The sequence below is a fragment of the Tripterygium wilfordii genome, chromosome 4 (genome assembly GCF_013401445.1).
Source record: "Tripterygium wilfordii isolate XIE 37 chromosome 4, ASM1340144v1, whole genome shotgun sequence".
In the NCBI taxonomy this organism is placed as follows: Eukaryota; Viridiplantae; Streptophyta; class Magnoliopsida; order Celastrales; family Celastraceae; genus Tripterygium; species Tripterygium wilfordii.
This window is the reverse complement of record NC_052235.1, coordinates 5,169,150-5,182,195: the sequence shown is the minus strand read 5'-3', so window position 1 is coordinate 5,182,195 and position 13,046 is coordinate 5,169,150. Positions and strand designations below refer to the sequence as shown.

At 37.8% G+C, this 13,046-nt stretch overlaps 2 protein-coding genes across 2 annotated transcripts; both read left to right on the top strand.

The window, feature by feature from the left end:
• Positions 1-529: 529 nt before the first annotated feature.
• Positions 530-4,300, top strand: LOC119996221 (probable serine/threonine-protein kinase PBL16). Its single transcript, XM_038842777.1, has 6 exons — positions 530-836; positions 1,810-2,117; positions 2,239-2,374; positions 3,077-3,213; positions 3,450-3,573; positions 3,772-4,300. Exons 1-6 carry the CDS (start codon positions 773-775, stop codon positions 4,152-4,154), a joined length of 1,152 nt encoding a protein of 383 aa, XP_038698705.1. The 5' UTR covers positions 530-772; the 3' UTR covers positions 4,155-4,300.
• A 615-nt stretch (positions 4,301-4,915) lies between these two features.
• Positions 4,916-9,625, top strand: LOC119996694 (chaperonin 60 subunit beta 3, chloroplastic-like). The gene is made up of 14 exons (XM_038843417.1): positions 4,916-5,070; positions 5,665-5,909; positions 6,016-6,146; positions 6,460-6,592; positions 6,669-6,760; positions 6,929-7,175; positions 7,258-7,492; positions 7,655-7,824; positions 7,950-8,027; positions 8,194-8,265; positions 8,364-8,468; positions 8,679-8,864; positions 9,130-9,256; positions 9,380-9,625. The coding sequence occupies exons 2-14, from the start codon at positions 5,679-5,681 to the stop codon at positions 9,391-9,393; spliced, it is 1,821 nt and encodes a 606-aa protein (XP_038699345.1). The 5' UTR covers positions 4,916-5,070; positions 5,665-5,678; the 3' UTR covers positions 9,394-9,625.
• The last annotated feature ends 3,421 nt before the right edge of the window (positions 9,626-13,046 follow it).

Below are 13,046 nucleotides of genomic sequence, written 5' to 3'. Positions count from 1 at the left end.
CTTATTAATTGGTTCTTGATGCTGGAGCTTCCATTGCAGGATATGATTTCATTATCACAATGAAAGACACACAAACAACGACTTTGATTGTTGGATCTTTCTTTTCTTTTCTTTTTCTTTTCTTTTTTTTTTGTCTTATGTAACCATTAGAATACCTCGGCAGCCCTATTCCCAAGTGTGAATGTGCTGAAATATATCTGAATAAAAAAATGTACTCCACATGCCTAAGTGATTATATATATATGTGTATGTGTGTATGTATGTATGTATGTATATGATGATATAGTGGAAATGGAAGAAGAAGAATTGACGGAAGGTAAGGTGGTTGCAGGGGTCATGTAATTGGTTGTTTCTTGAGCCGCGGTAGTGTTTTTAAAATTAGGTATGTATGAACAAGGCCAAAAGAAAATGATATTGCAGACGGTTGATTGTGGTGGTAGAAAAAGATTGGTGGGCATGAGAATGCGCACTAAAAGGAAAGCAGATGAAAAACAGAACTCTCACACCTCAACACTCAACACTCAACCCACACCTCAACACTCAACCCATCATTTCCATCAAGAACTCTCTCTTTTCCTGCCCTTCTCTCACCCACAAACAACATTCTATCACTCTCACACCTACCCATTTTATGATGTATTTTGTTTCTCCATCTCTCTTTTGCTCTTTCCCTTTCTCCCAATCTGGATTTGCTTCATCTTTGTAAAAGAAAGAGGGGTGTTTGGTGAGCAATTGGGTTGAGCTGGGTTTTTTTTTGTTGGTTTTTGGTGTAATGGGAAACTGCTGGTGTAGATGGGAGCCTTCAATTTATAGAGTATCTTCCAATGCAAAGTCAGGTTGGTTTTTCATTGATTGTCTTCTATAGCTTCTTTGATTTAATCCAGTGATTGTTTGTGTTTGATTCTTAAGTGGTTTTACTCACTAGTTGAGGTAGCGGTGGAACTTTCATTCAATTGAATATACTCTTTCTACATATGAATCGACATGCTCTGTTTCTCTATTTCTGTTTGTTCTTGTTCTTCGGCTTTGAGTCTCTTGCATGAATATTCTTCGTCTCTCTGTGTTTTCTTTTTCTTTTTTTCCTTTGTTTCCTCTATAATACTTTTCTGAGTGTCTTACACAACTTGAGTATACTACTATGCTTGTTTTCCTTTGTGTTCTGTTCTGTTTTAGTAAAGTTTCTCTGGCATCCTAACAAAGTAAGATTCTTTGAATTTCTTTTAGCTTATAGACTTAGCAGTTTAGATTTTACATGCAGTAATTTAAAAGCTTAGATATGCTATCTTTGTGTAAGTAGACTACGAAAGCAGTGAAGAAGATATATTTCCCTTTCCTTCCTCCATTATCTATCGATGTTCCCACTGATAAAGGTCTTCTCATAGTGCCCTTTATTCTTATCTTGACACTACTTTTGCACATCAAAGATAATGAGTTTGAATATATAACCAAGAATATAAAAAGACGAACTTTTTATTTCTTTTACTATTTTTCTCTTTTGTTTTCCAAGTAGGTTTTTTTATTTATGAACTCATGCTTTCCCCATTGTGATGCAACATCTGAAAGTGTATTTCTGAGTTAGTCTATCCTAGTTCTATGAATCTTGGTAAAGTAGTTACTTTGGGAGAACTATTTTTTATGCACGCTCACTTCATACTTGGGTGTGGATTCTTTAAATTTAGGATTGTGACTCTGATTCTCGAGTCAATATTTGTACATTGATTCAGTATATAACTCTTTAGTTTGTTTTGGAAATGGGGTTTGGATTTGATGATAAATTGTGAGGTTGTGTACTCAAATCTTTCTTTTCAGAATCTCCGAAGGACCAAAGCCCATCCGCAAAACCAAGGAACAGTGATTGTAGATTACCATCGAATCCAAAAGAAGTAGAAGATCTACGTCGTGATTCAGCTGCAAATCCATTGATTGCATTCACTTTCGATGAACTAAAGATTATCACTGGTAATTTTAGGCAAGATCACTTGCTGGGTGGGGGAGGATTTGGAAGTGTTTTTAAAGGTTTCATCACTGATGACTTAAGGCAAGGACTTCAGCCCCTTCCAGTTGCTGTTAAGGTCCATGATGGTGATAATAGTTACCAGGGCCATAGAGAATGGCTGGTAAATATTTCTTTCTTAACATAATCTTTGCATGTTATGATGCAATTTATATTATGAAGACTTCATGTGTTTTCTTCTATTATCTTCTTGCCATTTGATAAGAAGGATTGTGCGGTTTTAGGCCGAAGTCATATTTCTCGGGCAGCTTTCGCATCCAAATTTGGTGAAGTTGATTGGATACTGCTGTGAGGATGATCACCGTGTATTGATATACGAGTATATGGCTCGGGGTAGTGTGGAAAACAACTTATTTTCTAGTAAGTCTTTCCTGCAATTTCTTTTGAGTATTTAAATCTTAGAGTCTTTTGCTTTTGTTGAATCTCTCTTTAATTGGTAGGGAATTATCCCAAACACCTTATTTTAGTGTGCCAAATAGTATGTTAGAGCCAAGAAATAAGGCAACCATTGGTCAGGATAAAGCACAAAAATCCATGTTCTTTCTTGTAACATTCATGGGCTCAACTTCCCTTGTCAATAACTTTTCCTTGGCAACATCTGTTCCTCAAATCCAAGCTCTAGGATTTAGGATTCCAAATTGAAGAATCTGCTCTATATGTCATAGGGCTATTGTGCTGTTCAAGGATATAAAAATTAAAAAGAGGGAGTGATGCTAGAAGCCACCATAACTGTGTTTGGACTTTGGATGTCACTTTCAGCCTTCAGGGAAGGTGAAAGTTAAAAATATATATATATATATATATATATATTTAAAGTTCTGTCAAAGAAATGAAAAGTTCCTTTGTGCTAAAAGATTGTGATGGCCAATAGAAAGGTGTTAAAGAGGATGCAACATAATCTCTTTATAAATTCGAGGAACTTTAATATAAACTTATTTTTAGGCAATGTGAATTTTGAAGTTACATAGGAAACTATAAATGCTACAGTTTTTCGTTTACTTTGCCAATGCCTATGGCTTTGTTTTCTTCAATATGTAATGCAGGCACTTACCGTTGTTGCAGGAGTATTGCTCCCTCTTCCATGGTCTATCAGACTGAAGATTGCTTTTGGTGCTGCAAAAGGACTTGCTTTTCTTCATGAAGCTGAGAAACCGGTCATCTATCGTGACTTCAAGACATCGAATATTTTGTTAGACCCGGTTGGTATATTGAATAAACTGAAATTTTTACCTGGTTTCCAGATTTCCTACAGAAGTTTAGACTATAGATAGGGTGAGCTTTGAATCGTGTTGAATGAGGAATTTTTTTTCATAAAATTCTAATGCATTTGATGTATAAGGATCGATTTGATCATGCCGTGGCGAATTGTGTCAAATATCTGATCCACTTATATATTTCTGCTGACACTGGTTCTTTACACACATTACTTTAACAGGATTATAATGCAAAGCTCTCTGACTTTGGACTTGCAAAAGATGGACCAGTGGGGGATAAATCTCATGTTTCCACTCGGGTAATGGGAACATATGGATATGCAGCACCTGAGTATATAATGACAGGTAACTCATCAGTACTGAATCTTTTGTTCCATATTATCATTTTATAGAGGTGATTGGGAACTCTATGCTTAAGCTAATGTTGATTACATACAGAATAGCTACTCTGTATCTCTGTGTGATTTGTTTAGAAGGGCTGCTACAATAACCATCACAAGGAACTTCCGACACTGACGTTCTTGCAAACTACATAATTTTCAGGTCATCTGACTCCCAGGAGCGATGTATACAGCTTTGGTGTCGTTCTTCTCGAACTTCTTACAGGAAGAAAATCATTAGACAAGTCAAGACCAGGCAAAGAGCAGAACCTTACGGACTGGGCTCTCCCTTTGCTGAAAGAGAAAAAGAAGGTGCTTGACATTGTGGATCCAAGACTAGAAGGAGATTACCCTATTAAAGGAGTACACAAAGCTGCAATGCTTGCTTATCATTGCCTGAACAAAAATCCAAAAGCAAGGCCTCTGATGCGAGATATAGTAGATTCCTTGGAGCCTTTGCAAGTCTCTGATGAAGTCTCAACTGAAGAAACTGTGATTACTGTGATTAGTGAGGCACCAGATGCTGCAGAAAAGAGAAATGAATAACACTGTTAACTGACATTGATTGTGGTTTCTTCTTGTAAGTGCGTGAGATGATATTGTATAGATGAATCAAATGTTTTTCCTTTCCTTCTTATACTGTTTTGTTTGTGTCGTTCATAGAGTCCAATGGTTCGGCTGGTTTGGGGGCACCACTGTCCAAATTTAAATGAGAATATTTTGGGACTGCAGAAAGCATAATGATCTTTTAAATTGGGAGTGGGGACATGTGGGATCCACTTACAAACTCTAGGGTTTAGGGTTTTGCGCATCATAGAGAAAGTCTCTAGGCAGAGAAGAAAAGTCTCTGGGCAGAGAAAAGAAGGGGAAGTGAGAGAATAGAAGCCACACCCATACACACATTGTAGTTGCTGGACTTAGAGATGGAGTAGCCATGTAAGGGCCCATTGACTTGAATATGGGCTAAAGACTGGTTTGATCTAACGGGCCCAACCCAGTTGAGGTTTCCTCAATTATAATAATTCCAATTTCTAACCCACAGTTGATGATAAATGTGCATGGGCCCTGATTTACACACAATCAAACAGGAAAACTTTAGTCACACTCCAAGTTTCACTAAAGACACCCCATCAACTGAGTTGTACAAAGGATGGTCAACTCAAATTGAGGTGTGTTTAATAAAAGATATGGTGTGATTAAAGTTTTCCATAAAAAAAGAAACGTTCTTGATCGTTCTTGGTACGACAAATAAACGGCCCCGGGTGTTGAAATCCAACGGTCCAGATTGACTAGAAGCTTCAAGAGCTAGTAGAACCGTTTGTGACCTTTATGCCAAACACAACAGCCTCGAGACTCGAGAGCAAGAGTGGGAACTAGGAAGAACAAACTAGTGCACTCCGACGACTTATCCGAAATCTCTCTAAACCCTAATCTGCTCAGCCTCCGACACCGCCGATTCCCCGTAAGCTTGTCGATTCTTTTAGAACCTGAACACCCTGGTACAGTTTGTTCAGTTTGTTTCTGTGTACAGATACTTCTGTTTATAGAGAAGCCAGAAACTTTGCGATATCTTACTTGTGGTTTCTGTTTCTGCTTTTACTATTGTTTGGAAATGGCCAATATTCGGTTTTCTTTTTTTTTTTTTGGTTGTAAAATTAACATGTTGTGAATGTAAGATTCCGAGTATGCTTCAATGTTAGGTAATTGGATTGAGTCGAGTATTATACTAGACTGGCTGGAATTATTGGTTTTTTGTAGTTGAGATTGAGAGTTGAGTTAGTTTGTTTCTTTCGGTGTTGATAATATTATTTTCTTTTAAAATATTCTGTGTCTTGTCTTTGTGAATGAATTTTGATGGATTTTGTGGCGCGCTGTACTTTCTCTTCGAAAATTAGTCAATTTTCTGATGAGCTGTTGCATGCTTCCCTTTTGTCGTAAGTTGTTTTTGTGGGGATGAAAATTTATGCATTCGTGACGTATGTGAGGTGTTCTGAGATTGTTTAGTTGTCGTAAAATGGATGGAATTGCTAAAGTGAGATGATGTTGAATTTGACAGCAATAAAGGGGAAAATGGCTTCCACCTTCACTGCTATGTTGTCAGCTGGTTCTTTGGTTGCTCCCAGTTTGGATAAGAAGCTAGCATCTTCTTCAAACCGGCTGTCATCTCTCGCTTCCATTTCTTCCACTTCATTTGGGAGGAAACAGAATGTGGTTTTGCGGAGATCTCGTTCTCCCAAGATATGTGCCATGGCAAAGGATTTACATTTTAACAAGGATGGCTCTGCTGTTAAGAAACTGCAAGTAAGTCTTTGAATAAAATTCTGCTACATTCTCTACCTTGTATTGTTTTAATGTAAAGCCCTTTAGTGTTAGCCATGTCTCACAATCTATTTCTCCTTTATCAAAGAATGCTGTAAACAAGCTTGCGGATCTAGTTGGAGTTACTCTTGGTCCAAAGGGCAGGAATGTTGTTCTTGAGAGCAAGTATGGCTCCCCAAAAATTGTTAATGATGGTGTGACTGTGGCCAAGGAGGTATCATTTGCTCTCAAACTTTGAATAGCAATAAATTTTCTTTTGAATCGGCATTGAAATGCATAGCCATCAGAATATGCTTTTTGTTAGGCTGAGTATTTAGTGCACTTTCCATCTTTTCTCAATTTTTCATATTTATAGTATTTCTATCTGTCTGAATACATGATAATTTCATTTTTTTCTTAGATTGTCTATTACAATTTATGGGTATAAGGATTAAGTTTTATTACTTTTCTTCACTTTTTCCATCTCTGATATATTTGAGTTGGTTTTCTTGATTATGCTGAGGAATGTTTTTATCTTTGATGTTTTAGGTTGAGTTGGAGACCCAGTTGAGAATATTGGTGCTAAGCTAGTGAGACAAGCAGCTGCCAAGACTAATGACTTGGCTGGTGATGGGACAACAACATCTGTTGTTCTTGCACAAGGCCTCATCGCTGAAGGTGTTAAGGTCTGTGCGAACCTTCATGCATTTTTTTTTTCTATCATTATAATGCCTATATTAATATATTATTTTAATTGACCAGGTTGTGGCTGCTGGAGTAAATCCTGTCTTAATCACTAGGGAAATTGAGAAGACTACTAAGTCTCTTGTGTCTGAGCTCAAGCAGATTTCAAAGAGGTAATGCAAATTATGCCTCATTCTGACAGAACATCTATAGTGCATATGTGAACCTTCATGAATCTCATTCATTTCTCTCATGGACTCATTTTGCAGACCCCAAACTATTTAAGATACGGCTTAAGGCTTTGATGTTGATGATGATGGTGATACGGATTCGTGATTGCAGGATGAAGATAGTGAGCTTGCTGATGTTGCAGCTGTTAGTGCAGGAAACAACTATGAAATAGGAAATATGATAGCTGAAGCCTTGAGTAAAGTAGGTCGGAAGGGTGTGGTTACTCTAGAGGAGGGAAAAAGTGCAGAGAACAGTCTATATGTTGTCGAAGAGATGCAATTTGATCGTGGTTATATCTCACCGTACTTCGTCACCGATAGTGAGAAAATGGCAGTCGAATATGAGAACTGCAAGGCATGCAATATTTTGCAACTCTATTGGAATCATGCTTTCACCTTTTAGATCTTAATGCTAACACCGTGTGTTTTGGTTGCAGTTGCTTCTCATTGATAAGAAAATAACCAATGCAAGAGATCTTATTAATATTTTGGAAGATGCAATTAGAGGCTCATACCCTGTTGTCATAATTGCGGAAGACATTGAACAAGAGGCTTTAGCAACTCTTGTGGTGAACAAACTTAGAGGGGCCTTAAAGATTGCTGCTCTCAAGGCTCCTGGCTTTGGAGAGCGCAAGAGCCAATACCTCGATGACATTGCTATTCTGACTGGAGGTCAGCTCGAGTTTCATATATAATTTTGTTTTCTCCTGGGGCTATACTTGTCTTTTATATCTCTGAATCTTTCCGTTCCCTCAAACTGATTTGTCTCTTAGTTTCTATTTTCTTCTGCATTTTTATTGGTGTGTGCTACTGAAGGTTTTTTTTAACTTGCAGGAACTGTCATCAGAGATGAGGTCGGGCTTGCCTTGGACAAAGTTGCGAAAGAGGTCCTGGGAAATGCTTCTAAAGTGGTGCTTACTAAGGATACAACCACAATTGTGGGTGATGGAAGCACCCAGGATGTAGTTGAAAAGCGTGTTGCTCAAATTAGAAACCTTATTGAGGTATGAGTGTCCATTACGCGTATATCCATTATCTACATATCAAGACTGATATACTTGCCTGTTTGGTTTGCTGTATTTTTTATTTTTCTGGAGCTTTGTCTAATGTACAATTACACTCTATGCAGGCTGCAGAGCAAGACTACGAAAAGGAAAAACTTAATGAGAGAATTGCGAAACTTTCTGGAGGTGTTGCTGTGATACAGGTAATTTCTCAAAGTAGGAACAAAAAATATAATTTTTTGAATGGTACAGGACATATTCTTCAAGGGCATCAAGGGGGTGGTGCTACCCAAGTGCAAAGGACTGGAGAATTTTCAGTTCATGTATAAAGTAAATATTATGCTTATTGATGCTCCATTGAAATTTAAGGTCGGTGCACAAACTGAGACGGAGCTTAAGGAAAAGAAACTGAGAGTTGAAGATGCACTCAATGCAACAAAGGTACTAATGTATTTTAAGTGGTTTTATCCTAGTCAAGTTATTCGTTTTTGCAACAGAACCAATATGGTACCAAGTCAGTACATTTCAATGTTTTACAGGCAGCTGTCGAGGAAGGTATTGTAGTTGGTGGTGGGTGTACCCTACTGCGGCTTGCATCAAAGGTGGATGCCATCAAGGACAGCCTTGATAATTATGAAGAAAAAGTAAGCACTGTACCATTCTTAAACTTCGCGAGCCTGCCGAGCCTTCTCATTTTTGATAATTTTGTGCCAGTACAATCTGAATTTTAAATTTGTAAAGGCATTACAATGCTTAATTCAGTGGTAGCTATTATAAGAACTTTAAATTGTTTAATGCTTTTTTAGTTTTTATCTATTTGAAAGGAAGGTCAATAGTATATTGGTAACTTGCAGGTTGGAGCAGATATTGTTAAGAGAGCTTTGAGCTACCCTCTGAAGTTAATTGCTAAGAATGCTGGTGTTAATGGTAGTGCGGTCAGTGAAAAAGTGCTCTCCAGTGACGATCCTAAGTTTGGTTACAATGCTGCAACTGGGAAATATGAAGATCTGATGGCTGCTGGAATTATCGATCCAACAAAGGTGAGGAACTGATCTCTGGTTGACCTGTTTATGGAAGTCTTTCTATTTAAATGGTGCTTTACACATGCACAGCTATACAATGTACCGTTAGTAGTACATCAATATATACAGCCTTGTTGTCTTAAGTGTACAAATTTCACCCTTAATTTTGTGTATCCGTGATTGGTTGTATCTCACTTGCCATGCTTCTGCTGAACGCCACTTTAGCGTGCATCTGAAATTGGAAAAACTTATGAAAACTTAAATGCTATTTGATTTTGAACAGGTGGTCAGATGTTGCCTCGAGCATGCAGCCTCAGTAGCCAAAACTTTCTTAATGTCTGGTTGTGTGGTGGTTGAAATAAAAGTGCCCGAATCGGCGGTGCCTTCTGGCAATCCCATGGATAATTCAGGTTTGTAATTGTTGGTGTAGTCAATGCAAATGCTGTCTTACCTTTGTATGTCGCTCAAATGCGTTTGTTAGACGCATTCTGAATATGTTATATGACATACCCTTTTTTTTTTGTTTACATCAGGATACGGATACTAAAAATAATGGAGCAAATTGGAGAAGGGAGAAAGGTCCATCCTCCATGTTAGCAACAATTACTTAGTTGGATAAAGGCTTGTGGTTTTTGTATTATCATTATTTGTCGGAATTTATAAATTCTGGTGAGGGCAGCTTGCTGGAGTTACGGCGTGTAATGCCTTGCAATTTGGTGCAAGTTGCAATGTTATTGGACGTGTTTTTTGAGTGAAAGAGATTTTGTTCTTTGTCACCATGCGTTTCATATTTTCATCTGCTTACTGAAGTACTGAAGCTCTTGTTTTAGTCACAACTCGTCGAGTGTGCTCTGTGCCAAGCTCATTGGGCTCCTCCATGAATCAGGTATTGAAGTCTAGACTAATCTACTGTGTAGGAGTAGACCTGTGGGTTCTAGGTCTATTCGTGTATATGTAGCCTTTGAACATTGTCATTCCTAACTAATGTGATACTCCGATCGGATGTATATTCCCAAATCCCAATATATTTTTTAATGTGACGGATCATCTTAGTTCATCTGCACCTCTTACCTAGAGGTAGCAATGCAAACTTCATGCAATAAATTTGCTCAATACGTGACAAAATTTTAGACATTGAAAGCAGAAGAGGAAAAACAATCAAGACAATGATGGTGAAGAGTAGGGAGATGGGTAGATACAGGAAGTGAAAGACATGGCAAAGTATGAATTTGCGAAGCCGCTTTTGATAGGGTTTGGTTCTGACGTCGAAAAGTTGGAGGAAGAGATATTGGTTCCATTCAAAGAGGCGGAGTAACGCCACGTGTCGGATGCTTCGGACGTGGACTTTCCTTGTATTTAGTATTCCTGCTTGACAAGCTTCAAAACCCCGCCACTTTTAGATCTAGTGCCAGAACCCGTGACTTGCCCTTTCATTTCTCATATCTTCTGCCCTAAGAAATCGCAGAGAGTGAGAAATGAAGAAGAGAGGCTCTCGCAGATCGATCCTGCCGATGGCGTCTCCTGTCTCTCCGAAGGAGTCTCCGACTTCTGTCGCGCTTGACAGCATTCTAATTCTTTAAAAAACGACAACAGCAGCAGCAACGAGAAATGTTCGTATCTCCGTCTCGCAAAACCCTAACCTCTGTGACCTGTTATCTTCGCGCCTCAGAGAAAAATCTCATAGATCGGTCACGCGTCTCCGATTCCCTCCTCCACACGATCTCAAGGACCTGCTGCCTTCGTGCCTCAGACGATCGCCAGAAATCTCATAAATCGGTCACACGTCTCCCATCCTCGCCTCCACAAACGCCTGAAGGTACTTATGTCTATAATTCATCTTCGACTGAGTAGATTCTACCGAGCTACTGTGTATCTTTGCATAATGTGTTTTGTTACAGAACGATGTCTCTCTGTTTGATTGCTCGCAAAACAGGGGTAAGGACCGAGAAATTGATGTTTGCCTGTAACGTTCGAGAATTCGGGGCCTAATAGGCGACTCAAGTTGAATGAGAAATAGTTGAATTCCAAACATTTTAACCCTGCGCCATGTGCCTCCGTTACTTTCCTCAGGTTTCTTGGCAGCCAAACAGATTATTCTAAGATTAATTAGTGTTTCAGCCCTTATATCTTACGAGGCATTCAATTTTTATTCAGCTTATGATGTGAAATACATTATCACTTTTCTTTCTGGATAGTTGGCTTCAATGATGTGAAGTATTACCTTATCAATCGCTAGAACGGCCTTTTCTTTCTATTATTTCTTTTCCTATTAAATGAAAGTGAAACTTTTGGACTTGAATCTGCTGCAATGATAATTGAGAGAGATCTATAGTTCACATTTCGAATTTCGGGTTCTCCAATTCAATCTTTAGGTTACATTTTCAAGAGTTCTTTGTTTGCTAATTTCCTAATCAAATCCACCATGGTCATTGGTCAACCATGCATGTAGTTTCTATTCTATATTGATACTTTCTTGGCGTTATGCTTACATTGTTGACATCTCTGGTTCTTAATAAATAGTACATATGCGAACATGATATTTAATCAGGATTTTTATTTTACATGGATCTAAAAAATTAGTCTCTATTAGTTGATTGTTTTAAGAGCTTCAGGCAGTCGATGTTTTTTTGTTGGTTTCATCATGTATTTTTACATTTTTTCAACTATATAGTTCTTGTTAGTTGTTATTAAAACTTAATTGAATAGAAATTCATGTTTCTAAGCGTTAAATTATAATTGATTAGATAGTTTTAAAGTTTCGTCAATCTGCTGACTAATATAACAGGATTACCGTTGGACTTTTATTGGATGTTCTAAATTACATATGGACTTTTGTTGGACTAATGTGGTTTTGAAGTTTCATCAATCTTTTATTCTGGTTTTAAAGAACAGATCATGCATTTCGTTAATTTTGACCTGGTCTGGCACACCTAGTTGACTATCATGTGGATATAAGCTTCAATCCTTTTGTTTGTCATATTGTTTGTTCTTCATTCAAATTTTCAGTGCACAAAATATCCGCCACTGGGCTTCCGAAGGTTTTTGTGAGTGAAATTCATCTTGATCAGGCAGCTTTTTGGAACTTAGGTTCATCTTGATCGAGCTGTGCTAGCAAAGAGAAATTTCATAGTAAGTTATTTCAATTCTTGGTGCTCTTCTGCAACTATCAAATTATACTTAGTATGTGCTATCACATGATGTTAAAATTTATTTTATTACCTCTCATGTTCCTTACGACTTCTATACAAAACTATTTAAATGTATCTGGATTGGGAAAACTATCAAATATTGCTACAAATAATATTTGATAGCTGACCAGGCATCCTTGTTAAGAAATTGCTAGCATTATGGCTTTTAGTTAAGTTGAGAAGTAAACTTTAGTGCTAGTGACATACTATACTATACCCCACTTCTATTCTCACTCCCTCCTAATCCAACCCTTTCTTCAGTAGCCTAGCCGTCGCGACACATGTTTAGGCTTTGTCTAAAATAAACTGTCTGCTTTAAGATTATATATCTCTAAATGTTTATATAGGGACTTACAAGTTTACTTAGTTGAAAAAAGGTAGTGGAAGAAGTCTGGATGGAAGATTGTCTGCTTTTTAAATGTTTATAAAGGTACTTATGTTTGTTCATTTTGCTTTTCTATGGTATGATGCACTGGATATTATGCTGACGTTTCATATTTTCTTGTAGGTTAAATTTTTTAGTACTCCACTCTTCTATAGGATGTTCCACAAATGGCTGCTTGCTTTCTATAATTGCATGTATTACATCAAGCCAGTTTATAGTGCTGAACAAATGCGCTTTTTAGTAAAATAATCACAGAAAAAATCATAATCAATAATCACAAATATTAATGGATGACAAGCACTCACTAATAATTAGATTTCACATTATTAGAATTTAATTGACAAATCATAGCCAAACAAATTAATAGAATGGGCTAAGGGCCACAGCATCGTGCTTTAAATCATTTTGACATAGCCCAACTGGAATGGCTCTTGGTCTTGGGGCAGTGTTGGTGAAAAAGGAATATAGTGTATAAATGAGCCTCGGCCTAACTTTAACGGATTTTGAACCCGGGCCTCAGGCCCAACAGAAAGAGGGTAGGGCCCAATTTGTGGGCCAGTACCTAATTATGAGCTTTAATGGGCTTCTAAAACATCACCCTGGGCCCGGTGCCAGGTTTACTGGCCT

What these genes read in the sequence shown, in the direction of transcription:
- LOC119996221 (XM_038842777.1), top strand. Translation starts at nt 773, where the DNA reads ATGGGAAACTGCTGGTGTAGATGGGAGCCTTCAATTTATAGAGTATCT. An exon ending in AGGGCCATAGAGAATGGCTG is followed by an intron (nt 2,118 to 2,238) that starts GTAAATATTTCT and finishes GTGCGGTTTTAG; the next exon opens with GCCGAAGTCATATTTCTCGG. An exon ending in CGAATATTTTGTTAGACCCG is followed by an intron (nt 3,214 to 3,449) that starts GTTGGTATATTG and finishes TTACTTTAACAG; the next exon opens with GATTATAATGCAAAGCTCTC.
- LOC119996694 (XM_038843417.1), top strand. Translation starts at nt 5,679, where the DNA reads ATGGCTTCCACCTTCACTGCTATGTTGTCAGCTGGTTCTTTGGTTGCT. An exon ending in CTGCTGTTAAGAAACTGCAA is followed by an intron (nt 5,910 to 6,015) that starts GTAAGTCTTTGA and finishes CCTTTATCAAAG; the next exon opens with AATGCTGTAAACAAGCTTGC. An exon ending in GAGCTCAAGCAGATTTCAAA is followed by an intron (nt 6,761 to 6,928) that starts GAGGTAATGCAA and finishes GGATTCGTGATT; the next exon opens with GCAGGATGAAGATAGTGAGC.